The 27,672-nt window shown below is 16.7% G+C and overlaps 10 protein-coding genes across 10 annotated transcripts in view; 6 read left to right on the forward strand and 4 right to left on the reverse strand.

Moving 5' to 3' along the window:
- Nucleotides 1-1,457: 1,457 nt before the first annotated feature.
- Nucleotides 1,458-1,907, forward strand: PADL01_1365400 (nucleoside diphosphate kinase; the record flags this gene model as incomplete). The annotated part of the gene is made up of 1 exon (XM_028684231.1): nucleotides 1,458-1,907. One exon carries the CDS (start codon nucleotides 1,458-1,460, stop codon nucleotides 1,905-1,907), a length of 450 nt encoding a protein of 149 aa, XP_028540329.1.
- A 925-nt stretch (nucleotides 1,908-2,832) lies between these two features.
- Nucleotides 2,833-4,548, reverse strand: PADL01_1365500 (signal recognition particle receptor alpha subunit; the record flags this gene model as incomplete). The annotated part of the gene is made up of 1 exon (XM_028684232.1): nucleotides 2,833-4,548. One exon carries the CDS (start codon nucleotides 4,546-4,548, stop codon nucleotides 2,833-2,835), a length of 1,716 nt encoding a protein of 571 aa, XP_028540330.1.
- A 1,363-nt stretch (nucleotides 4,549-5,911) lies between these two features.
- PADL01_1365600 (conserved Plasmodium protein, unknown function) lies at nucleotides 5,912-7,042 on the forward strand (the record flags this gene model as incomplete). The annotated part of the gene is made up of 1 exon (XM_028684233.1): nucleotides 5,912-7,042. The coding sequence occupies one exon, from the start codon at nucleotides 5,912-5,914 to the stop codon at nucleotides 7,040-7,042; it is 1,131 nt and encodes a 376-aa protein (XP_028540331.1).
- Nucleotides 7,043-7,561: 519 nt separating this feature from the next.
- On the reverse strand, nucleotides 7,562-9,592 carry PADL01_1365700 (phosphatidylserine synthase, putative; the record flags this gene model as incomplete). The annotated part of the gene is made up of 9 exons (XM_028684234.1): nucleotides 7,562-7,636; nucleotides 7,742-7,865; nucleotides 7,965-8,004; nucleotides 8,090-8,408; nucleotides 8,539-8,703; nucleotides 8,840-8,947; nucleotides 9,075-9,222; nucleotides 9,328-9,420; nucleotides 9,591-9,592. Coding segments are annotated over 9 exons (1,074 nt in total).
- Nucleotides 9,593-14,072: 4,480 nt separating this feature from the next.
- On the forward strand, nucleotides 14,073-16,326 carry PADL01_1365800 (conserved Plasmodium protein, unknown function; the record flags this gene model as incomplete). The annotated part of the gene is made up of 3 exons (XM_028684235.1): nucleotides 14,073-14,109; nucleotides 14,265-14,411; nucleotides 14,552-16,326. 3 exons carry the CDS (start codon nucleotides 14,073-14,075, stop codon nucleotides 16,324-16,326), a joined length of 1,959 nt encoding a protein of 652 aa, XP_028540333.1.
- A 1,457-nt stretch (nucleotides 16,327-17,783) lies between these two features.
- Nucleotides 17,784-18,798, reverse strand: PADL01_1365900 (suppressor of kinetochore protein 1, putative; the record flags this gene model as incomplete). The annotated part of the gene is made up of 5 exons (XM_028684236.1): nucleotides 17,784-17,819; nucleotides 17,947-18,087; nucleotides 18,205-18,270; nucleotides 18,443-18,585; nucleotides 18,696-18,798. 5 exons carry the CDS (start codon nucleotides 18,796-18,798, stop codon nucleotides 17,784-17,786), a joined length of 489 nt encoding a protein of 162 aa, XP_028540334.1.
- Nucleotides 18,799-19,570: 772 nt separating this feature from the next.
- PADL01_1366000 (U1 small nuclear ribonucleoprotein, putative) lies at nucleotides 19,571-20,818 on the forward strand (the record flags this gene model as incomplete). The annotated part of the gene is made up of 1 exon (XM_028684238.1): nucleotides 19,571-20,818. One exon carries the CDS (start codon nucleotides 19,571-19,573, stop codon nucleotides 20,816-20,818), a length of 1,248 nt encoding a protein of 415 aa, XP_028540335.1.
- Nucleotides 20,819-21,622: 804 nt separating this feature from the next.
- On the forward strand, nucleotides 21,623-23,002 carry PADL01_1366100 (conserved Plasmodium protein, unknown function; the record flags this gene model as incomplete). The annotated part of the gene is made up of 3 exons (XM_028684239.1): nucleotides 21,623-22,385; nucleotides 22,535-22,779; nucleotides 22,904-23,002. The coding sequence occupies 3 exons, from the start codon at nucleotides 21,623-21,625 to the stop codon at nucleotides 23,000-23,002; spliced, it is 1,107 nt and encodes a 368-aa protein (XP_028540336.1).
- A 96-nt stretch (nucleotides 23,003-23,098) lies between these two features.
- On the reverse strand, nucleotides 23,099-24,447 carry PADL01_1366200 (conserved Plasmodium protein, unknown function; the record flags this gene model as incomplete). Its single annotated transcript, XM_028684240.1, has 4 exons — nucleotides 23,099-23,235; nucleotides 23,323-23,413; nucleotides 23,543-23,725; nucleotides 23,848-24,447. The coding sequence occupies 4 exons, from the start codon at nucleotides 24,445-24,447 to the stop codon at nucleotides 23,099-23,101; spliced, it is 1,011 nt and encodes a 336-aa protein (XP_028540337.1).
- A 1,059-nt stretch (nucleotides 24,448-25,506) lies between these two features.
- The window catches only part of PADL01_1366300 (conserved Plasmodium protein, unknown function), a gene marked incomplete at both ends in the record, with an annotated part of 3,207 nt that continues 1,041 nt past the window's right edge, over nucleotides 25,507-27,672 (forward strand). The window contains one exon of the mRNA XM_028684241.1: nucleotides 25,507-27,672. This exon is cut by the window's right edge and continues 1,041 nt beyond it. Within this exon, the coding sequence (XP_028540338.1) occupies nucleotides 25,507-27,672 (2,166 nt within the window).

The following is a 27,672-nucleotide window of genomic DNA, read 5'->3' on the forward strand; positions in this document are numbered from 1 at the left end:
GATATAAAATATATGGGGTGTCATACAATTTATCCTATTATATATATATATAAATATTAATATATAAGTATTAATATATAAATATTAATATAGTATGTTATATATCATATATATATTTAATTGTATCAATTTTAAATACTATAATATATATAATATATATGTATTTTTTATTTTATTATTATTTTTTTTTAAGGCCAATGAAAATATTTTATAAAAGTTACCTTACCTTTAACTTCCTTTTTTCATTTGTTCTTATTTTATATTTCTTTTTTTTTTTTATTATATATATATATATATATATATATGTAAATTATCTATATATAATATATATATGTGTAACTATTTATAATTAGGATTATATAAAAATCTTAAAAAAGTTCATATGATATTTTACACAATCTTTTTTTTGTTTAATTAATCTTCTGGTTATCAAAAATAAAGTTGAAAAATAAATATATAAATATAAATATATATATATATATATATATATATGTATAAACAGTGTGTTAGGTTATTTTTTTTTTCAATGTTGTGTTCATTAATAAAAATAACTCATCCTCTATATATCTTATATGAAACCCAATATAAAATAAATAAATATATATTTACATAATATCAAGGTCATTATCAATATTTTAAAAAAAAAGAAGTGTTCTTTTATAAAATATATAAAGTAAATATAACAGGAAATATTTATATAAAAAATGTAGGTATTATTATACACACATTAAAAAAAAAAAAAAAATTAATGCATATTATATATATATATATATATATATATATATTTATATATTACGTATGTATTATTAAGTATGTGTTTCTTCTTAGTTTTACTCTGTAGCTTATATATACTACAATATAATATTATATTAAGGTTCTTATAGCATTATTAATAAAATAAAAAAAGGTATATAAAAAAGTAACATATATAAAAGAACCTTCTCATAAGAATATTTTTTTTTCATTTAATTAATATAAAGGCACCAAAAAATATAATATATATATATATATATTTTTATATACATATTATATATATGTACAATCTTAATATAATATATAATTTATATGTTCACATTTGAGACCTTGAATAAACATAAAAAATATTAAATATAAAATAAAAAATATAAATTAAAATCCTTGTATTAATAGGCCTTTTGCGTATTTTTAATTAAATTTTATATAACACCTTATATATTACAAATTATATCACTTTTCACTAATTTTGTAAAACTAATATATATATATATATATATATATATATATATATATATATATTATATATGTGTATAATATAAATTTCTTCCTTTTTTATTATTCATAAAAATCAAAATAATAAAAAAAAAAATATAAAAGAAAAAATATAAAAAGATTGTTCAACACATAATTTATTTGATCCATAATATTATATATTTATAAATATATATTTATATTTTTATTTATATTTTAATTTTTTCAAAATGGAAAAGAGCTTTATTATGATTAAGCCAGATGGCGTCCAGAGAGGCTTGGTAGGAACAATTATCAAACGCTTTGAAAAGAAGGGATATAAGCTGATAGCAATAAAAATGCTTAATCCAACTGAAGAAATATTGAAAGAACATTACAAAGAATTATCTGATCAACCCTTTTTTAAAAATTTAGTAGCATATATAAGTAAAGGACCTGTAGTTGCTATGGTATGGGAAGGTGTCGATATGGTAAAACAAGGAAGAAAATTAATTGGAGAAACCAATCCTTTAACTAGTAACACAGGTACAATAAGAGGAGACTTTTGTTTAGAAGTTAGTAAAAATGTTATACATGGAAGTGATTCAGTAGCTTCAGCTAATAAAGAAATTAATATATGGTTTAAAGCAGAAGAATTAACACAATGGAAACATCATATGAAAGAATGGATCTGTTCATAAATGGGTCTAATAATATAAGTATAAATGAATTTCCCCATGAATTTATATAATATATATATATATTTCACATTATAAGTACTTTTTTTATTTTCTCTTTATTTTACATTTTGAGATATAAAATAAAATATATTATTATAAATTCCTTAAGGAATTTCACACAATTGTACATATATAAAAATACACATATGTACATATTTATTTTTTTTTTTTTTTTTTTTTTTTTTTTTTTTTTACTTATTTATTTATTAAGTACTAATTACATAAGTCTACTTATACAAATTATTATGTAGTTATTATATTCATCTATATATAATAAAAATACGAAAAAAAAAAAAAAAAAATTAAATGAAGTAAATAAATAAATAATATGAATAATTTTGATATTTCAAAAAAAAAAATAAAAAATTAAGATAATTGAATTATACTAAATTATATAAATACAAACAGAAAGACATATACAAATATATACATATATATATATATATATATATATATATTATAATTTAATAACATGTTTTTATGTGCATATATATCATAAAAGCATGTTTTATTTTTTTTTTTTTTTTGCAAGTACTATCTTTTATATTTTATGCGTGTACTTACATAGAAATTTAAAAAAAAAAAAATTTTTTTTTTTTTTTTTTCTTTATTTCTGAACAATCATGCAAATATAACTTTTTATTATATTTTTTTCCTGTATAGTCATAAGAAATGTTCTTTTTTTTTTAAGTGTGCAAAAATTGTACACATTAAAAGGTATAAAAATATATATTTTTCTTTTTTTCCTCTTTTCACCTGAACATGTTCATGTAAATGTTCACATTTATGAACATGTACATATGTTCAAATTTATCCAGTTCCATATTTTAATATATATATATATATATATTTTTCCCCACTTTTAACCCAATTGATTAGATTCATTTCAACTTAATGCCTTAACAACCATATTTACGTTAAACTTTTTAAGGTGTGTATATTTTTGTCCTACTCCAACAAAAACAATTGGCTTTCCAGTCAAATACACCATAGATAATGCAGTTCCGACTTTATCATCCACTGTATCAAACTTGGTTAAAATAATTCCATCGATTGTACGTTTATTGGTCGAATTACATGTTGCGTCAGTTAATGCTTGATTGAATTTTTTCAATTGATCAATTGCATCATTTCCAACTAAAGCTTCTCCAACGAATAAGATTAGATCTGGATTATTATAAAGAATTAATTTTCCAAGAGATCTCATTAAAGGTTCATTATCTTGCATTCTTCCTGCTGTATCGATTAATATCACATCATAATTTTCTTTTTTTGCATATAATATAGCTTCTTTAGCAATGGCTGATGCATCTTTTCCATATCCCTTTTCATATAAAAATACGTTAAGACAATTGGCATGTATTCTTAATTGTTCAACAGCCCCAGCTCTAAATGTATCACATGCTGCTATCATAATTTTAAGGTTACCTTTATTTTTTAAATAATAACATACCTTAGCTAAATTGGTTGATTTCCCTACACCATTAACACCTAAGAATACAATAGAATATAATTTCCCCAAAGATTTGGATTCAATAGCAGATCTTAAAACATCTACAGAATCTTTTGGTATTAAAATAGATTGTATGGTTTCTGATAATACATTAGAAACAGTTTTTTTAACATTTAAAGCGAAGAGTGTTTTTTTCTTTCCTATAAGATTTTCTTTCATTCTATCAATTAGAGTATCACAAATACCTATAGCAACATTCTTTGAAAGTAATTTATTTTTAATTTCATGTAGAATTTTTTCAATATCTTCTTCTTCAATTTTGCTATTATAAGAAAACATTTTAAATAGGGAATCGTTTAATTTATTTAATATATTATTTTTATTTTCAGTAGCACCATCACTAGAATCATCATCATCATCATCTCCTTCATATTTACTATTATTATAAATATTGTTATTATTATTATTATTATTATCATTATCCATTTCGTTATTTTTATTTTTATTATTAATATCATTATCATCATTTTTAGAATAATCTAATTTTCTTATATCTCTTTTTGTTATTTTCTGACTTAATTCCCATTCTCTTGCAGTTTTTTTAACTTTAACATTTTTTTTATTTTTTACATTATTATTATTATTATCATCATCATCTTCTTCTACAGTGCTATTACTATTATTTTGATTATCGCTTGATGTTTCTTCATCACTTTTGTTATTAGTGTTATGTTTATTATTTTTTTTGTTATCACTTTTATGTGTATTATTATTTAAGTTTTTATGTTCATCGAGATTTTCAACAATTTCTAAAAAATTGTCATCAAAATCTATAGGAAAATCATAATCAAATACATCTTTATTTTTTGGTAATTTTTTTATAAAGTTTTTTTTTACTTGTAAAAATAAATTTTCTAAATAAGTTGAATTTTGAATACCCTGATACACTATAAGTATGACAAGTTCTAAGTCATTTATTAATTTCCATTTAGCATGATAATTATTATGTTTCTTAGAAAACTCTTCATATTTTTCTTCTATTAATACATGTTTCACTATAGTTCTTATTGTAGTATCATCAATCTCATAAAAATTATATGACCACAATAGCAGACCTCCTTTATTAAATATGTTAATGACATCAATCATTTTTTTTTTTTTCTCCCTCTATTTATTTACTCGTGCATTTAAAAATAAATTAAAAAGTCAATGGAATAAAATGAAAAAAAAAAAAAAAAAAAAAAAAAAAAATTCAAAATTTTAAAAAGGTACAAATTTTTTAATATATATATATATATATAAATATTTATATATATTTATATATTTTTTTTTTTTTGTTTGTTTTACGTATAAAAAGATATATATTTTTATAAAAAAAAATCAAAAAATCTAAAAAAAATAATTAAATAAATGAATAAAGTATATAATAATTATATAATAAGTCATCTGGAAAACATAAAAAAAATATTCATTATTATATAATAAATATATAATTATATATAAATAAATAAATATATTTATATAATATATTATTTTTCTCAATGAATATATTATATAATATAATTTTATATTTATTTATTAATTCAATGTGTCAAGTGTAAAAATATATTTATTATGACATATATATAATATTATATTCATTCATATATAAATACATAAATATATTTTATTATAATAAACAAATAGAAGAAAAAAAAAAAAAAAAAAAAAAATTATTTTAAATTTTTTCAAGAAAATAATCATTTTAAATATATAAAATATTATATTTTATATATGTAATATTTTAATAATATATATATATATAACCAAATTTTTTTATTTTGTAAATATTATATTATATTATATTATATATATATATATATATAAATTATTATTATATAAATTTTTGGTCGCATGCTTTTATTTATTCATAAGGCATGAAAAGAGAGAAAACGTAAAAAAAACAAAGAAAAAGAAAAAAAAAAAAAAAAAAAAAAACATTGCTTGAAATAATATAAAAAAAGTAAAGAGGCTTAAATTATAAATATTCTTAAAAATGAAATAATTACTACATTAAAAGTAGAAATTATAAAAAAAAAAAAAAAATATATAAATAAATTATAAATATTTTTAAATATATTATAAAATATATATTTTTATAATATAGGGTATACTTAAAAAAAAAAAAAGAAAAAAAAAAAAAAGAGAAAAATATTTTCATTTTCGTTTGTCGTTCTTAATATATATATATATATATATATATATATATATTATATATTCATTTATATTTATTTTTATTTTCTTTTATTTGTTTCTATAAATGGAAGAAGGCTAGATACACATATTTTTTTTTTTTTTTTGAAATCCAAGTATTTATCTTAAATGAATTAGGTTTTGTTTTTTAAAAAAAAATATGTTCTACATTTATTTTTTTTTATTATTTTAAAGAATTATGGAACATTTAAAAAATATATAAATATAAATATATATATATTATATATATGTATATATTTTTCTTTTTTTTTGTCGTGCGATGGATGAAAAGATCAAAGGATATTTGAATAATTTTAAAAACAAGTTTTCTAAAATTATTCTGAATTCGTCAGGTAAGAATAATCTTAGTATAGATATAAATTATATAAAAGACGTTTTAATAAAGTCGAATATAAAAAGACATATAGAGATAAATAATAAATTTCTTGAATTATTTAAAACATTAAATGAAAATATAAATTGTTTAAGTGAATTAAATAATATTTTATCGGTACCAAAGAATAAGCATATTGACAACTATGAGAATTTATTGAGTAAGGAATATTTTTTTGAGAAAAAAACAAAAGAAGAAGGATATATAAAAGAAAAATATTCTATTATTGAAAATATAATAAAAAATATGCAAATGATTCTTTTAAATTGTGATGAAATTGTAGATTTATTTAAAGAATTATATTTATTCTTTTATTTGTTCATCTACAAATTTGATTGTAATATAAATAACTATGTTGGATATTTATATAATCATAAAGATATTGAGAATAAAAAATTAAAAACCCTAACAATGAATAATAATAATAAAAATAATAATATTTATAATAATAATATTCATAATAATAATATTCATAATAATAATATTCATAATAATAATATTCATAATAATAATATTCATAATAATAATATTCATAATAATAATAGTAATGTTTCTTTTGAGAACCTTTCTTGTTTTTATAAAAATTTATTTTGTGAAATATTTTTCTTGAACAAAATATGTGAAGAAGAGGTAGCTCATTTTTTCTCACACAAATTATTTGTGTCAAGGTTTTATAATAATAAAAGTATTAATAAGTTTTTAAAATTCATTCTACTTAAAGAAAAAGAAAAACTTAATTTTATATATTTAAAAGAAGTGGAAACATTTTTTCTGTTAACATGTGTATTATATTATATGGAAAGAGATATGAATCTTAAGATTCATATGAACGATGTTATAATGAAACATATATACAACAATATCACAAGAGAAAAGAATGAAAACATAAATAAAAATTATAATAATTTATTTGATATAAATAATATTTTTCATGAACATATTTTTAAAAATTATTCAACAGCCCTTTTTTATAATCCCTACATTAATAAAATGAAAAAAATATCATATATTATATGAACACATAATTAAAAAAAAAATATATATATATATATATATTAGATTATTCATTCGTTAATATTTTTTTGTGTATTGATATATATATATATATATATATATATATATATATATATATATATATATATGTATTTATTTATTTATTTATTTATTTATTTCATTTTTTAATGTTTATGTTTTATATTGAGTTTAATATAAATTTTTAAAAATGTCATGAATTAATAATTAAATATATACATCTATATATTTTATTAACAATAAATATATATATATACATGAACAACCTAATAAATAAATAAACATATAAAACAACTATATAATTATATGTTTATAATAAAACTAATAAATAAAAAAAAAAAAAGAAGAGAAAATTAAATTGTAAATATATGTATATATATATTAATTACTTATAAAAAAAAAAAAAAAATTAAATTAAATTGTCAATATATGTATATATATTAATTACTTATAAAAAATAAAAAAAAATTAATTGAAAAGAATTTAATCCCTTCATTGAAATATTTATATTAAACTCTCATTAACATATAGTAGTAGTAGTACTGAAGACAATGTTGATGTGATGAATAACCAGACCATCTAAAAGAATAAATAAATAAATATATATATATATATATATATATATATATATATATATATATATATATAAATGTGTGTTTATTTTTATATTTATTTTTTCCTTACATTTATGGCGGTTAAGTCGGACTTGTCAGAAACTAATGTGTCCTTCCATCGAATAGCCAAAATTAATTCCAATGAAAGAATGATAAGTTCAAGAAAAATATAAAAGGCTCTTTTGGGTGTCATTCTAAAGGAATAAACAATAAAACACATAAAACATACACACACACACACAAACATATATATATATATATATATATATATATTTTTTTTTTATTCAACTTACCCGTCCTTAAGAAACCAATAAAATTCCTTGCACGCCTTGCCTAAAATAATTATAAGCAATATAAAAAATAAAAGTGATAACACGTTTATATATATATATATTTTTTTTTTTTTTTTATGTATTACCAGATATAAAACCTATGGCAAATGTTCTAACTAAAACTATTAAATTTACATGATGTAATTTAACCTCAGCTTTTAAAAAAAATATATTTAAATCTATAATATTTATAATAAATGATAAAAATATTAATAGTAATAGGGTACTACTATTTGTAAATATTTTCCTACATAACTTATCAACAGTAGGAAGTATGATATTCTTTTTATTTAATTTTATTTTATCTGGAATTTTCCAATCATAAAGTGTGATGTTAAAATATTTCATAAAAAGAATACTGGCTGCTATACCAATTAGGTTACAACTTAAAACATCAAGGAATATCTAAACGGAGGTGTTAATAGGATATATATATAAAAAAAAAAAAAAAAAAAAAAAAAATATATATAAATATAAATATAAATATATGTATATGTATATATATATATATATATATATTTATTTTTTCACTTACGTGATCCCACCAACATTCATAAAAATTTGGAAGTATGTGTTGAAATCTTAACTCTACTAGTTCAAATAAGGCACTATTTATATTCAAGAGAAAAAAGTTTCGAATTATCATTCCTTTGGCAAACCATCCCCATAAATGAGCCAGAACAAACCAATCGATTTTATCCTAATATAAAGGAAATAATAAATAAATAAATAAATAAATACATACATATATATATATATATATATATATATATATATATACATATACATATATATATATTTTCACAATGATGCATTTTTTTTTAAAGAATCCTTACTGATACATTCTCAATGGTATTACAATTTTCCATGTAAGATTTTTCGACTGCATGAAATTCTATATTCTTGTTCAGGAAACGAAGAATAGTTTGAACTTCGCTACTTGACTAAAAAGAAAAAATATACACAAAAAAAAAAAGAAAATATATATATAAAAATATATATATATATATATATATATATATATACATATATATTTTTTATTATTTTATTATTTTATTTTTAATTGTTTACAAAAAAGTGAAGGTAAATAATTATCACATAATATATGAGAATTGCATAATTTAGAATTTTTGTTAATATGCTAATTTTAGGTATCATAGCATATTTCTGCATTACATTAAATAATGTAATGAAATTAAAAAAGAGCATAACCAAGGATCTAAAGAAAAAAAAAAATAAAAATAAACCAACATATTAATATGTAAATAAATATATATATATATATATATGTGTGTATATTTTTTTTTTTTTTTTTATATCTTACATTATTATCCTTGTATTAAAATCTAATACGACATTTGCACTTGATAACAGTAATGATGCTAATAATGAGGAGGCAAACAAATATATGCTCTTCCTATATAAATAAAAGAGAAATATATATAAAACAAGTAAATAAATAAATATATATATATATATATATATATATGTATATATTTGCATTCCTATTTGTGAATACATAATATATGTTATATACACACAACGTCATTGTCATATATTTATTGTTTTTTTTTTTTTCCAACTTACATATTTTTTTTATAGTACTTTCTTCCTGTTATTTCTTGTATTTTTATATATATATAAATGAAATATATACATGAGATGTACTATATTATATATATATATATATATATATATATATATATATATATATTTATATATTTATATAATATTATATTATATTTATTTTTAAAAATATGTTATTAAATATTTATATACAAGTTGAATATATTTTTATATAATTATATATAAAAGAACACACATATAAAGTATTATTCCAAATAAAAATAATTTTTTAAAATATTTATATATTGGTTGTTCAAGAAAAATGAAAAGAACAATATATAAAATTAAATATTTACATATAAATAAATAAATAAATATATATATATATATATATATATATATATATGGTTTAATAACAAAACATATTCAAACTCCTATTATAAACAAAAATAAACACAACCTATTTTATATATTCATTTTAAAGTATATAAAAAAATAATATTAATTATATAATATATATATATATATATATATATATATATATATATATAACAACTAATAACATTGAATATAAAAATGTAATATATATATATATATAATTATATGCATATTTCTTTTTTCTTTTTTTTGATAAGTAAATATTTTAGTATTTACTAATAATTTAATAATAAAATTGGGGCATGTTCTAAAATTATTAAAAAAAAAAAAAAGAAAAAAATAAAAAAAAATATATATATATAGAAAAATAAGGAAAAAAGAAAAGAATTTGGAAAAATAGATAAAATATGGGAAAATGGGAAAAAAGAAGAATTATTATATCAATTCAATGAATTACAAAAAAAAAAAAAAAAAAAAAAAAAAAAAAAAAATATTATAAAACCAGTTCTGAATTGTAACAAGAATGAATATAAATGAAATTATATATATGTATATAATATATATATATATATATATATATATATATATATATACATACATATACATATATATATATATATATATATATTTTAGAATATATAATAGCATAAAAAAAAAAAAATGAATTGTCAGAGGCAGTTATTTATGCTAATATGATAATATTAATATTATTTTACTTTATATTATATTATAATTTTTTAAATATTTCTTCTTCATATTAAGAAAAGATTAAAAAAAACAAAAGCACGAAAAAATAAAAAAATTATAATAAAAAGATTAAAAAACAAATAAATAAAATAACAAAATTAAAAAAAGAGAAAATTTTGAAAAAAATGTAAATATATTATAATTAAGAAAATTGGAATATATTTTTTTTTATTCTACATAAATAAATTAGTATTTATTTATTTATATTTTTTGGGGGATAAATAATAATATATATTATATATATATATATATATATATATATGCAGACTATTATTATTATATTATAATAAATAAATAAAAACAGGAGAAAAAAAAAAAAGAAAGGGTTTAATAATATTAAAATAAATCATTTAAATAAATATATATATATATATATATATATATATATAACAATTTCAAATGAAAAAAAAAAAGGAAAAAGTGGATATTTTGTTATATATTTTTTTTTTTTTATATATATTTCACATTTTTAATGTTCTTTATAAAAAAATATATTTTTTTTTTATAATAAGATATTAAAAAAAGAGAAAATATTATACATATATTATATAATATAATATTTTTTTTTTTATGTGTTAATGTTCTCATTTATTTATATTGAATATATATTAAATAAATAATTATATTAATATAAAAAAGTACACTCACATATATATTATATATATATATATCAAAATATCCTTAAATAAAATATATTAATAAACTTATTTTTATGTGATTTTCAAAATTAAATACATAATGCATTTGTATTTATATTATTGATTTAAAATAAAAATATTTATATATATATATTTATATATTTAAATATTCATTTTATTCTAGGATATATAAAATATTAGCACATGTGTATTTTATATAACACATATTTTTTATTATACTTTTTATAAATTTTCCATATGCTCATTTGACTTTCATATTTTTTCTAGTCCTTAAAAATAAAGAGGAAACTGTTATTTTATTATATAATACTTTTATATTTAAAAGGATATGATAAATTTATAAAAATATAACAAGTATATATTTTTTATAGAAGAAAAGGTTTTTTTTTTTTTTTTTTTTTTTTTTTCTTTAATTGTGAATCGCATAAGTTTCAAATACTGTTTTAAAAAGATATAAAATGAAAAATTGAATAAGCTTAATTTTATTTTAGGGGGCGTCAAATTATTTTAAATAAATAAATAAGGTGAATACATTATAAATATATTAAATATATATATATATATATATATATATATATAATATGTTGCTATTTCTATTTATATGGAAATTAATAAGAATACGAGAAAAAGATCTTAGATATAAATAAATAAATATATATATATTATATATTTTTATATGTGTGTGTTTATTTTATTTTTTTTGGAATATTTATATATTTGTAAATATTATATTATATACATATATTGATATTTATAAAACGACAAAAAAAGTATGTATACATATTATAAAATATATATATTGTTCTTTAAAAGTTATATTAATTATTTTAAAAAAATTTCAATATATCAACCTTTATATAAATATATATATATATATAATATATATATAATAAAATAGAAGATCTTTTCTTTTTTTTTTTTTTTTTTTTTCTTTCCATAATATATCTATTATTTTTTTTTTTTTAATTTATTCATTAAAATATAAAAATAATTGTATTATAATTTTGTTCTTTTAAAATAAAAAAAAAAAATAATAAATAATTAATAACATTATATGTAATAATCTTAAAATTATATAAAAATTGATATTATATATTATATATATATATATATATATATATATATTTATATATGTTTCCTTTTGAATATATATTATTTCTATTTATATATAAATTAAAATATAAATATTATATATATATAATATAATATTATATATTATATTATATTAGTAGTACAAATATGAATTTTTAGAATATTGTAAGAAGTACGGTGATTTTTATAAATATATTTATAAATACTAATATATAAATATAATAATATATATATTAACTTTATCCATTTTATTTTTTATTAGGATATGATTTTTTTTTTAATTTTTTTGATACATATAATATAAATATTATATGATCATAATATATATATATATATATTATATATGCATATTATTATTATAAGCTTTGAAAATAATAATTATAAGAAAAATTTAATATAATTATTTTATATTATAAAAAGTATAAGATATATATATATATATATGATTATATTGTTTTTATGTAAATAATATATTTATAATATTATTATTACTATTATTTTAATTTTAATATTTATATATAGTTTTTTATATATATATATTAAATATAAATAATAAATATAATATAATATATTTTATATATATAACTTTTTTTTTATATATTTTCATTTATATATAATATTATTATATTTTTATATATATATATTTTTTTTTTCTTTTAAATTTTCTATTTTGATATTCTCTTAATTTTATTTTTTTTTACTTTCTTTTTTTTTTTTTTTTTTTTTTGAAATTTCAATTTTTGTAATTTTTTTTTTTTATCAACTTTTAATTTTTCATATTACAATCTTTTATATATAGTTTTATAATATATAATATTATATATATTATATATATATATATAAAGTTTAATTTTTTTTTTTCCATATATTTATAATTTTATAATGTATTTTTCATTTTATTATATATTATTATAATATAATATAAAATATAATAGTATAATTATATAAAAAATAACAAAAAAAACAAAGTACTTTTAAAAGATATTAATATGTATATAATATATATATATATATATATATATATGTATTATATATATAATAATTATCATATAGTCATATAATATAAAATCTATTAATATATATATATAATAATATATATTTATATAAATTCATTACATCCTTTTTGAATATACCCCTATATTTTATAAGTATATAATAAATTGTAGCGTTTATATAATAATATATTTATTATAATATTTATATGTATGTGCGAATTGCTATAAGAATATAATAAGCTCGTTTAAAAAAAAAAAAAAAAAGAGTATTTTTTATTTTTTATTTATATAATAAGAAACCCGAAAATATATACAAATAGAAAAGTAGAAAATTATATTTATTTTATATACATGTTTTAAGATACAAGAAAATTTTATGCATATAATAAAAAGATAGTAATATAAATATAAATATAAATATAAATATATATACATATATACATATATACTGATAAGTCAAGATTTATTATTGAATATTTTTATATTTTTATCCTACATTTCATTTTTTTTTATTCTCCCTTGTATGTATATAATATATAATATATAATATATATATATATAATTAATTATAACAATTAAAAAAAAAAAAAAAAAAAAAATTATGAAAATTTAAAAAAATATTTGTAAAAAATATGGAAGATAAGGAAATAGTAAATAGTGAAAATAAAGGTGAGTCCAAAAAAAAAAATAAAAATAAAAAATAAAATATTTTTATATATATATATTATAAACATATAGTAATATTCCTTTGAGTTTATTTTATATGTTATTTGTTGTTTGTATGTAATTTTTTTTGTTATTTATCTTTTTTTGTCATTTTATAGTTGAAGCTATTAAAGAAGAAGAAAATATAAAGAAAGAAGATGAAGTAACAAAAAAGTCAGGTGAAAATACAGAAGAGAATGACATATCATTAGCAAATAATGTTTCATTAGGAAAACATTTATTAATAGGAAGTTCTCTTAAAAAAGGTAATAATATATGAGACATAAAATAAATATATATATATGTATGTGTTATATATATATATATATATATATATATATATATATATATGTTTATGTATATATATTCCCTTATATTTTATACCTCTTTTATTTCATTCGAACAGGTATCAGCGTTAGTGTTAGAGGAAGAACTGCGAATATGGGTATGAATGCAAAACAAGCTGGATCGGCATGGAAGAAAAAAGAAACAGAAAATGTTGAAGAAGAAGGAGAAGAAAAAGAAAAAAAGATTGATGATGAATCCTTCCCTGATTTATTAGAATCTACTGAAAAAATGAAATCAGAATTATCAAAAGAGAAAGATAAAAAAAAGAAACAATCGAAAGATGGTAAGAAAATTGAAGAGAATGCTAATGTTTTTAATTCTGGTTTTGATAGAGGTGGAAAAGTTATGGATGGAAATTCACCCGAATTTAATGATAAAAAAAAATATAATATGTATGATGGAAATAAGAAAAATGATAATGCGTTTAATAAGAAATGGTATAACAATCAACAAAATGATATGAATAATATGAATAATATGAATAATATGAATAATAATAACAATAATAATAACAATAATAATAACAATAATAACAATAATAATAATAATAATAATAATAATAATAATAATGGACCTACTTTTGATTCAAATGAAAATGAAGAAGTAACAGGTTATATATTACCAGGATTTAAAGGAAAACATATGGTTGGATTTACATGTTTTTTAAAAAGAGGTACACAAAATCCTATGCCAGCCCCACCATCATCTGCAACAAATAATCAAGGTGACAATAATATATCTACAGATAATAGAAATAATGAAAATAAAAAAATGATGAATACAAATATGAAAATGAATCAACAAGTAGATAACAATAATAATAATAATAATAATAATAATATGGTTAGTGGAATGAATACACCTATGAATAATATGAATAAAGGAGGTCCAAGAAATAATTTCAATAATTCTGCAAATGTGAGGGAACATAGTAATCATACTGCAAATAGATTTGCATCAATGGGTCAATATGGAAACAACAAAAATAATAATATGAATAATGTGAATAATGTGAATAATAATATGAACAATATGAACAATAATATGAACAATATGAACAATAATATGAACAATATGAACAATAATATGAACAACAATATGAACAATATGAACAATAATAATAATAACAAATATAATGAAAATAACATTTTATATAAAGGCACAAACTACAATAGAAATGTCAAAAATCTCGGACAAAATAATAACGAAGGTAATACAAATATGAAACATGGAAATAATAATAATAATAGAGGACATAGTAATAATAATAATAATTTTAATAGAAGAAATGATAAAAATGATAATAGGAATTTTAGAAGGAAAGATATAGATTTAGAAATAAACTGGAGGAATACAACTAACACAACACAAGATGAAAACAACAATAATTACAATAACAATAATAATAATAATAATAATAATAATAATAATAATAATAACAATAATCATAATAATAATCATCATGGAAAAAATTTTAGAAATTTTAATAATCTCAATAATATGAAAAATAATAATTCATCAAATAACAAAATGATGGGAATGAACCACATGCAACAAAAAGGTATGCATTCATCTCAAGGAGGTCATAAATATTCTTTTAATAAAAATGATGATCAAAAAAATAATAACAAAATGTTTAAAAATAATAACAACAATAATAATAATAATAATAATAACAATAATAATAATAATGGAAATAATAATTTTAATAATAATACTAATTTTCATATGAACAATAATAAACCTATAAATTCTATGGATGTAAAAAAAACACGTATGAAGGATATGAGAACTTTAAATGACCCTCCAAAGGTTAATGATAATGAAGCATAAAATAAACAAGCATTATATGTGTATATAGTAATATTTTAATTGCAAAAAAAAAAAATAAAAAATAAATAAATTAAATTTATATATGTAATATATATATATATATATCTTTCCTTTTTTATGTTCATATATATTTATATATATTACCTATTATATATATGTACATATATATTTCTTCATTTATATATATATATATTTTTTTATTTATTTATATGTTAATTATATGTGTGTGTCTTTATGTTAGTACGGTTTATATATGTATATATATTTTTTTTTCATTTTTTTTCCATGTTAAATTGGATAATATATATAATTTCCTTTTATTATATGTCTATACATATGTATTATATATATATATATATATATATATATATATATATATATGTGTATATGCTTATGTTTTTAATTTTTTTGTTTTTTCATGGGAATTAAAAATTATTTATAATATTTTGTATATATATATATATATATACATACCTTCTGAAAAAATATAATTATATATTTAAAAAAAAAAAAAAAAAAAAAAGTAAACATATATATGTATTTACTTATTTATACATTATTATACAATAAAATGTATATAAATTTATCTTTACATGTATATAAATATATACATATATATATATGTATGTAGGAAATAATATATATAAAAGGCACATAATTTAATGATATATATATATAATATATATTTATTTATATTGAATATAATTAATTATTATATAATATATACATTTTTATAATTATGTGTATATATTTTATTTTTTTATTCCTACCCCCAAATATAGTGCAAGAATATATTAAAATAAAAAAAAAAAAAAAAAAAACGAAAAAATAATATAACAAAAAAAAAAAAAAAGAGTATGACAAAAGAACAGAAATGAAGGGAAAATAAAATAATACATATATTCAATGTGCCAATGTTATTTTATTATTTTTTTTACATACATATAAAATATATATAAAATATATATATATTATATATATATATATACATATATTCATTTTAATTATTTTTCTTTTTGAATTTTTTTTTTTTTTCACCTCATATATGTATATATATATATATATATATATATATATATATAATATATATGTGTAAAGACTAAATTAATTTTAAATAAATAAATAGCATATAATTATTTATACAGGAAGGTATTATATATTATATATATAATAGTTAAGGAATTAAAAAAAAATAAACTTTATTTTGAATATCAAAGTTTGTAAGATTTTTATAAAAATAAATATATATATATATATATATATAAATACTTTTTATTTTATAAAATCAGAAAAAAAAGGTATACACATACATATGTGTACATATGCATATCTCTTAGGTGAATATAAAATGTCTATCCTTTATCATATATATTATATATATATGAACAAAATAAATAAATTTTTGTATATTTAAAAATTGTTTAATAAAAAAATGAACATAAATATATTCTCTCTTTTTATATATCTCCACACCACCTGTTCTCTTCCCTTATCTAAGAAAAAAAGAAGAAAAAAAAAAAAAAAAAAAAAAAAAAGATGACGTCATAAAAAGTTGACCTCTCACATATATGTATTTATGTATGTATGTTATATTTTTATTTTATTTTTTTTTTATTTTACTTGTTTTTCTTCTTCTCTTGTAAAATCGTTAACAATATCAAATTCCGCTCGAATTTCTTCGGTAGTTTTGTCTTTCATCATTGAAGCTATTTTTCCGCACGTCAAATCAAGAAGAGGTTTAATATCAAGATAGTTGGACGCCTAAATAAAAAAGAAATAATAAAAATGAACATATATATATATATATATATATATATATAATATATATATTTTTTTTTTATGTATAACCATAAGGATATTTATTTGTTTATATTTTACCTCGATGAGTTCATAAAGAGTCTCCTTATCAGTGTTCACAAAATCAAAATCCCATGAAGATACAACCTATTTTTTTTTTTTTTTTTTTTTTTTTTTTTGTAATAAAAGAAGAAAAAAATAGAAACAAAATAATTAATAGGCACATATATATAAACATATTAATATATATCAATATAAAATATATATATATATATATATATATATTTTTTTTTTTTTTTTCTTATAATTTTATTATTACGTCTTGTAAGTTAGAGGTTATTAAAGGCTTGGGGATTTCATCTGCTGGGTTATTAATATGATATTCCATATATTCAATTATTTTTTTTAAAATTGGGGTTTTAATATTTGGAAGTGGTATAGTGTCTTCTTCAGCAGTCATAACTATAAATTTAAAATACAAAAAAATAAAAATAAGAGTGCATTTTATAATTTTCATAATATTTATACTTTATTTTTTTTTTTTTTATATATTTTCATATTGTTTAGAATACCTTCCAAAATATTCATTATTACTGTTGACATAGATGCGGTATTTTTGTCAACTATAAATTCATCACCCTCAAAACTTACTAATTTTATCTTATCATTTTTCATTTTAAGAAACAAAAAAAATAAGTAAAAAAATGAAAATTAAAATGAAAACTATGTTATATTTTGTAATATATAAAATATAAATATATATATATATATATATATATTATATATATATATTTTTTTGTATTATTTTATTTAAATCTAAATGGTAACTTAATTCGATTTATATAATTTATGACACATTGTTTTTATACATATATATATATAATATATATAATATATAATATTATATATATTTCTTTTTTTTTGGAATATGTATTTATTTTTATATATTATTATTATTTTTTTTTTTTTTTTTTTTTGTAGTGGGTAAGGGAAAAAAAATGTTACGGAGATAATAATATATATAAATATATTTAATTATTTATATTGTAATATAATAGTATTATATATATATATGTATAATTTTTTTTTCTTCTTAAGTGTAGCAAAAAATAAATAAATAAATTAAAAAAAAACAAAATAAAATAATAATAATATAATATAAATATATATATATTTATTTATTTAAAATTAAAATATAATAATTTTTTAAGGCTTAAGATGTTAAAAAAATCAAAAAGAAGAGAATGATAAAATTAAATATATATATATATAAATATTTATTAATTTATTTGTAGAGTTCAAAAAATGAATAATCCTATGATTTAATAAGTATCATATTTTATAGAAACCTACGTAAAATTAAAAATAAATAAATTATAATATATATATATATATTTATTTATTTATATTTTTTTATTTATATGTTGAATTTTAAAATATATACAGAATGTCAGCTATTGGTATGCCGCAACACATTTTAATTTTATTTCAAGCAAGGCCCATGCTTGAATTTTATAAACCCATAAAAAAAAAGAAACCTAAGGAATATTCGGGTTTATCCGATTTTATAAATTATTTTGAAGAAGGAGAAGCTCCTCCTAAGATAAAGGTAGAGAGTTTTAAAGAAAGGAAAGAAAAAAAGAAGAAAGAAAAAATAGCTTATAATGAATTAATATTAAAAGAGAAAAGAAAAGAATATGATCCTTTTAAAAATGAGAATTTAACTAGTGATCCAAAAAAAACATTATTTATTGGAAGATTATCTTATGAAGTAAGTGAACAAAAATTAAAAAAAGAATTTGAAAATTATGGTAAAATTAAAACAGTTAAAATAATATATGATAAAAATTTAAAACCAAGAGGATATGCTTTTATTGAATTCGAACATACTAAAAGTATGAATGATGCTTATAAATTAGCTGATGGAAAGAAAATAGAAAATAGAAGAATATTAGTTGATATTGAAAGAGGAAGAACTGTAAAAAATTGGATTCCAAGAAGATTAGGTGGTGGGAAGGGACCTGCTAGAGGTTCTGAAGAGAAAAAAAAAATTACACATAATATTAATTGGACCGCTCTTATTAATAAGGATAAATATAGAAATGATAAAAAAAGAAGTGATGAACTTTATAAAAATGTTCCTTTATATAATGAAAGAAATAATGATGATGAGGAGGATGATGATATTAGTAGTACCTTGAGGGATTATAGGCATCATAGATATGATGACCACAGGAGGGGTTCAAAAAGGGATAGAAGACATAGGAGCAGACGATCTGAGTCAAGTGATAGACATCATCATAAGCATAGAAGAAGAGATAGAAGTAGGGATGACAGGGATAGGAATTATCATGATAGGCATGATAAGCATGATAGGCATGACAGGCATGACAGACATGATAGACATCATAGACATGACAGACATGACAGACATGATAGACATCATAGACATCATAGACATGACAGACATGACAGACATGATAAGCATGACAGACATCATAGACATGATAGGCATGATAAAAATTATGAAAAATATTCTAACGATGATAACCCTTATGATAATTCAATAAAAGATGACATAAATAAAGAAAATGACATAAATGACATACAAAATAATAATTATGAGAATAATGGAGAATCCAACGATGGTTTTGTTTATGAATCGATTACATCAATAGAAGACTGTGATGATTAAATGGGGAATACACACATATATATATATATACATAGATGTTTACATTTTTGTGTTGCATAATATCAATTAATATGTCTAAAATTATATGTTGGTAAGACATAGATATAATTTTATATATATATATTTTTTTTTTTTTTTTTTTTTTTTTGTTCTTATGGAAAATATATTTATATCCACATAAAAAGATGGATAAAATTTTTACTATTTTTTTTATATAAAAATATATATATTTATATTATATATATATATATATAATTATATATGTTTTATTTATTTATTATTTTTTTTTTAATATTATAAGATTTATAAAATTTATTAATTAAAGATTATATTTGCTATATCATTTTAACACTTTTTAATAAAATATTTTATTTCATATAAAATTAAAATTGTATATGTATATAAAAAGGAGGGGGAAAAAATATATAGAAATAATGGAAAGCATAAAATATAAAATATAAAAAATATATTATCTATTTTGTTCTTTTGTTTTTTTTTTTTTATGGTGTCTTATAATATAATATCTTTTGAGCATAAATGATATTATTGTGATATTATAGAATTATAATTACGAGAGAAATAAAAATAAAATAAAATTATATAATATATACTGTAATTTTATTTCATTTTATCATTATTTTAATTTTTCTTTTATAATACTTATACATATTCTTATAATAATTTTTGATAAAACGATAGAATATATATATGATAAGACAATATTATAAGTATTATATATATATATATATATATTTATTTGTTTATATATTTTTCTTTTTGTGTTTTTTATATATATGACAAAAAATGAATGAAGAGAGTGAAATTAGGAATGTCCCATTTTTCATTTTTCGTGATATTAAAAAAAAAAGGATGAGAAAAATTATACTTATGTGTAATAAGAAGAAACAAAAAAAGATGCTCCTTAAAAGTTTAAATATAAAATTTATATATGAAGAAGAAAATAAAAAGAATGTAAATATACATATAGATAATTTTTTACCGCTATCAATAAATAGAAATATGTCCATAAAAAAAAACAATAAGGATATAATATATGATGATAATTCTTGTAACTTATATGATATTAATAAATTAAAAATAGAAAAGATGAAAAAGATTATTAAAGATTTTTTCTATGATATATTTTTATTTTGTGTAAATAAAAATTTATCAATAAAAGAAATTTCTACCTTTTTATCTATAAAAAAATATATTTTTTATAAATATATATTTAAATGTGAGAATATAATAAATCTTTTTTTACAATATAAACAAATAATGTTATCACATTGTATAAACAGGATACCTAATTCTATAAAAGTTTTTTCTTTTTCTTCTCTTCATATATTATTAAAATATTCAGTTCGTAATTTTTTTAAAAATTATGCTTTTTATAAATATATTTTTACCCCTCACTATAAAATATCTTTCCAATGTATTCATAAGAATTTTAATTATTTGGAAATAGCAAATAGAGATTCATTACAAATATGTTCTGATGATGTAGCCACTTGTCAAGAAATAAAAATTTTAGAATCTCAAGAATATCTAAAGGGTTTGCTTACATGTAAAGGAAAGAATAAAAAGGAACATAAAAAAAGACTGTTTTATTTTTTGTTATTAAATGAGACACAAGGAAAATATAAATAAATAAATATATATATATATATATATATATATATATAATTATATATATATTTTTTTTTGATGTTATAGCTAGGGTTGGTTTTATGGATGACTATCATGATAAGAGTAGTGTCGATAATTTCTTGGAGATTTTTCAAACCCATTTGAATATGTATGATATAAAAAAAGATTGTGAACAATTCGAAATAAATAAATATGAGCAACGAAGAGATATAGAGAAAGCGTTCAGCCTTATAAAAAATAATATATTACACAAATATGATGAGAAAAAAAAGGAGGAAAAAAAAAAGGATAAGGACAAACTGATAAGAAGAGTAATAAAATAAAAAAATATATATACATATGTGTATATGTGTATATGTGTATATATGTATATATGTATATATTTCATTTTAATGTTATTATAATAATGCTATTCCATTTGTTTATTTTTTCAAGGTCCAAAATATGTATGATGATGTAGAGAATAAAATAATGTCTAGTTTAAAAAAAATCTTGGATATCACAAATAATGATGAGGAGCAAGAAAAATGTTAAATGAATTTATAAATTGATATATTAAATGAAAATAAGAATATGTTTTAATGATTATCATTCTATTATATTATTAGTATATTATTTTATTTTATTTTTTTAAGGGTACAATAAGAACCCGTCGATATCATAAATTAATTTATTTTTTATTTTTTCTACATCCATATCTTCTATGTGATCTTTTACATTATGAATTTTAATTTTAATATCTAGTATGGAATTATTGGGTATAATATCTTTAAGAGGAAAAAAAAAATACACATATATATATATATATATATATATTTATATATATATATATTTTATTTTTTATTTTTTTGTACCTCCCTTGTGGTAATATTCTGTGTAAAAAAAGAAAACGAATAGATTTCCTTCACTCATTTTTAAAAATAATTCTTGGATCTTTGATTCCAACTGATTTGTAAAAGGTATTGATATATATATATGTATATGTATATTTATTTATTTATATTTTTTCATATTTTTAATTTTTAATTTTTAATTTTTCATGTTTCATGTTTAATGTTTTATATAGGTCCTTACCTTGCTTACTTTTATAAGTCTATATTTTGCATATGAGAAATCGTCCTGTAATATCTTTTCATGAATAATTTTTATTTTTGATTGTATGATGATATAACTATTTTGTTTTATTTTTATTTCCTTGTTTATTTTATTTTCGATTATTTTGTAAGGCAATCCTTTTGTAGTAATAATAAAATTTTCCTTAAAAAAATGGCCCATTCAAATATATAAATAAATAAAAATACATATATATATATATATATTTATATTTTTTATTTTTTTATTTTATTTTTGAGACTGGCTTTTTTTTTTTTTTTACTTACATTTAATAGCAAATACTGAGAGTATATAGAAAAAACAGTTTGAATATTTATATTGTGATTAAAATTATTTTGTTCTTCAATAATAGCTGTTTTACATATAGGATTTATAGGAAGGCATACATATTGATATAAAGCATTTGTGTCATTATATGAAATATAAATATATTTTTCTATATTATCTTTAATTATATTTAATGTATACTTACAATTATCTAGAAAATATTCTGTATATAATAATGAGATATTATGAATGAAATATTTATTCCATAAATGTTGGTTACATAAATTAATTTCTAATATATCTTCTATAATAATATCAATATATTTTTCTTTTTTTTTTTCTTCTTTTATTATTTGATATATGAGTTGTATAATTTTTATACATGTTTTGCACAAAGAATATGTCTTATGTGTTTCGTTTATAATATCATATATTTCATTTTTTATTTTATTTTTTTCTTTACTATCAAAAAGTTCCATATGAAATAATTCAGAAACATAATCATTTGTAATAGTTGTGCATGAGCACATATGAGGCATCATTAAAGGGAAGTTAAATATATGAAGAAAGATAGCTACATAAAATATAAATCCATACATATGTATTAAAATATATATATATATTTATATATTTATGTCTTTTTATCGTTTAAGGGTGTGAACCTATTGAATGAATAAAACAAAATAACCTATATTTTTTTTATAATATATATATATATATATATATATATATATATATATATTTTATTGTATAATTTATATACTATTGGGAGTCATTTTATAAAAAACTATTGTGAACTTTATTTAAATGATAAAAAGGAGGAGAATAGACCAATGAAAATTATTTAATAAAAATGTATATTTATTAATATTCTCTCTAAGATTTTTCAAAAAAATACAATCTACATAAAATATATATATATATATTATATTATCATATGTTTATTATTTTAAAACCTTTTTTTAAAGGTCAATATAATATATTATACTATAAAGAAAAAAAAAATATATACATATTTTTCATCTTTATTTTTTATACATTAATCACTTCAAATTTTATGGAATTTTTTAAGATATTACTTTTAAATGTTTTCATTTATTTTATATTGATAAAAGATATTATTTAAAAATATTTCCAAAAAAAAAAAAAAAAAAAAAAAAAAAAAAAAAAAATATATACAATATTATATATATATATATATATATATATCAATTATGTAATAAGTACGTGATATTGTATATCCTATATTTTAATAAATATTAATATATAAAAAATTATGCATATGTGGTATATAATAATAATATGATGTAAAAAAAAAAAAATAAATAAAACATTATATTTTTTTTAAGAAAATTTTCTATATAATTCTTACAATATAAATATATATAATATATATAATATATATATATATAATTATGTTTATTATCATATAATTTATTTTATTTTAAAAATTTTTTTTTACATCTTATAAAAGAATGAGAAAAAAAAAAAAACAAAGTTATTTATTAGAGAATTATTGAATTAAAAATTATAGTGATAAATATAAATCTTTTTATATAATATCACATATAAATAATAATATATATATATATTTATTTATTTATTTATTTTGTGGCTCATAAAATATTATGATGTTATAATTTTTAGTGAGTGACAAGATGAAAGGATTTAATATAAGAAGTTCAAAAAAAAAGTTTAGTACTTTTAGCAAGAACGGAAATAATAATAATTATAATAATAATAATAATTATAATAATTATAATAATAATAATTCTAATAGATATTATAAGAATAATAAAAAAAATCGAAGAAACGTTGGTAGTAATAGTAGAGAGCAAAATGATGAAAACAGATTTGTAGAAAGATCGTGTGAAGATATTTATGATTATATAATTAATATTTCTTATATATTGAATGAGAAATATGAAAAATATTTAATATATGAAATGAGAGAAGAAAATATAAATAAAGGAAATAAAGCATTTCATCAGATAAATTTGGATAATACATGTTATGATATAGAAGATGATATATGTATATTATTAAAAGTTATTGAAGAAATAAAAAATAATGAAATAAAAATATTTGATCATAGGAAAGGTTCAAAAATTATAGAGAAATTAATATATTATTGTTTTTTTTTATTAAAATATAATGAGAAAAATATAAAGAATGAAAATATTAGTTTAGAATGTATACAAGCATATAATAATTTATTAAGAGTAGTTAATCAATATTTTATAACATTAACATTATCTAATTATGGATCACATGTTATACAAAGTTTATTATGTTTATATCCATATTTTAATAAATATGAATATTTATATATAGACAAATTAACTATGAAAAATATAGAATACAATAAAATGTATGATTACTTCAAAAATATATGTAACCTTGTGTGTGATCATTTATTTGAAATTATTTTTGATAGATGTGGCACACATGTATTAAGATCTTTTTTCTATTCATTAGGTGGCTATTTATATGTTAATATAAGTGATATAACATTTAGAAAATCTAAAATAAATAAAAATAGAATTAAAAATAAATTAAATAATAAAGGTCTTAATAACAATATAAAAAATAGTGAACTCAAATATGTTGATAAAAATTTCGAATCGAATATTTTTAATGAATATATATATAAAATAGTAGAAATGATAACAAATGAAATTGAAAAGCCTAATATATCTTTGAAGTATAAAAATTTGTTATATCAATATGTATATTATGATAATAATAATAAAAATAGTACTGGTAATAATAATAATAAAAAAAGTAGTGGTAATAATAATAATAAAAATAGTACTGGTAATAATAATAATAATAATAATAATAATAGTAATGATAACATTTTAGATGAAAATAATAACAGTGATTATATATCCAATGTTTACAATACACATAATAATATGAACAAGTCAGATAATTTAAAATATATTGTTGAAAGTAATAGTCAACATTTTATTTGCCCTTTATTATATAATACATATTCTGTTCCAGCTCTTGTTATATTATTCGAATTATTGAATGATAAAAATATTGAATGTTCTTGCTTGATTAAACAAATATTTTTAATAAATAAAACGAAATTATATTATATAGAAAAAACCAAAGAAAAGCAAAAAGATGATAATGTGTTATCATCACATGTGGAAAGCCCTTTAAAACAGTTATTGGATATTTTAATAGTATTAGATAATTCAAGCATAATGATTGAGAAATTATTAAAAATAAAAAATGAAGAAACATTTTATATGTTCAATATGTATATATTAAAAAATGTAAATAAATTGATATGTGAAAATATTTATTCGAATATGGTTTTATATAATTATTTTACAAATGAATATATTTCTGAAGAAATGTTTGATTTATTAATTAAACATATACATATAGTTGAATTAATTAAAAATAAAAAATATAATATTTTAAAATGTCTTTTTTTTTTGGCTCAATGGTATAAACGTAATTGTAAATATTTATTTAATGAGTTGATAAAAAATTTTCATTTGAATGATGAACATAAAAAGGGAAACAGTAAAAGGTTTATGTGGATATGTATTTTATGTATGTGTGATTATAATGATTTGCCCTCTATGCTTAAAGATGTATATATGAAAAATGACGATGATAATTGTTCAGATATAAATGAAAAGAACGAAAAAAATAAAAGATTGTGTAATAATAATAATTTGTGTAAAAATTTAAATAATTATAATTTTTATAACCATCTAAAAATTGATATAAATGGTTATTACATTTTATTATATTTATTATCATTCCCAAAAGAATCCATAACAACGTTAACAAATTCG

This window comes from Plasmodium sp. gorilla clade G2, assembly GCF_900097015.1.
Source record: "Plasmodium sp. gorilla clade G2 genome assembly, chromosome: 13".
Classification (NCBI taxonomy): Eukaryota; Apicomplexa; class Aconoidasida; order Haemosporida; family Plasmodiidae; genus Plasmodium; species Plasmodium adleri (nom. inval.).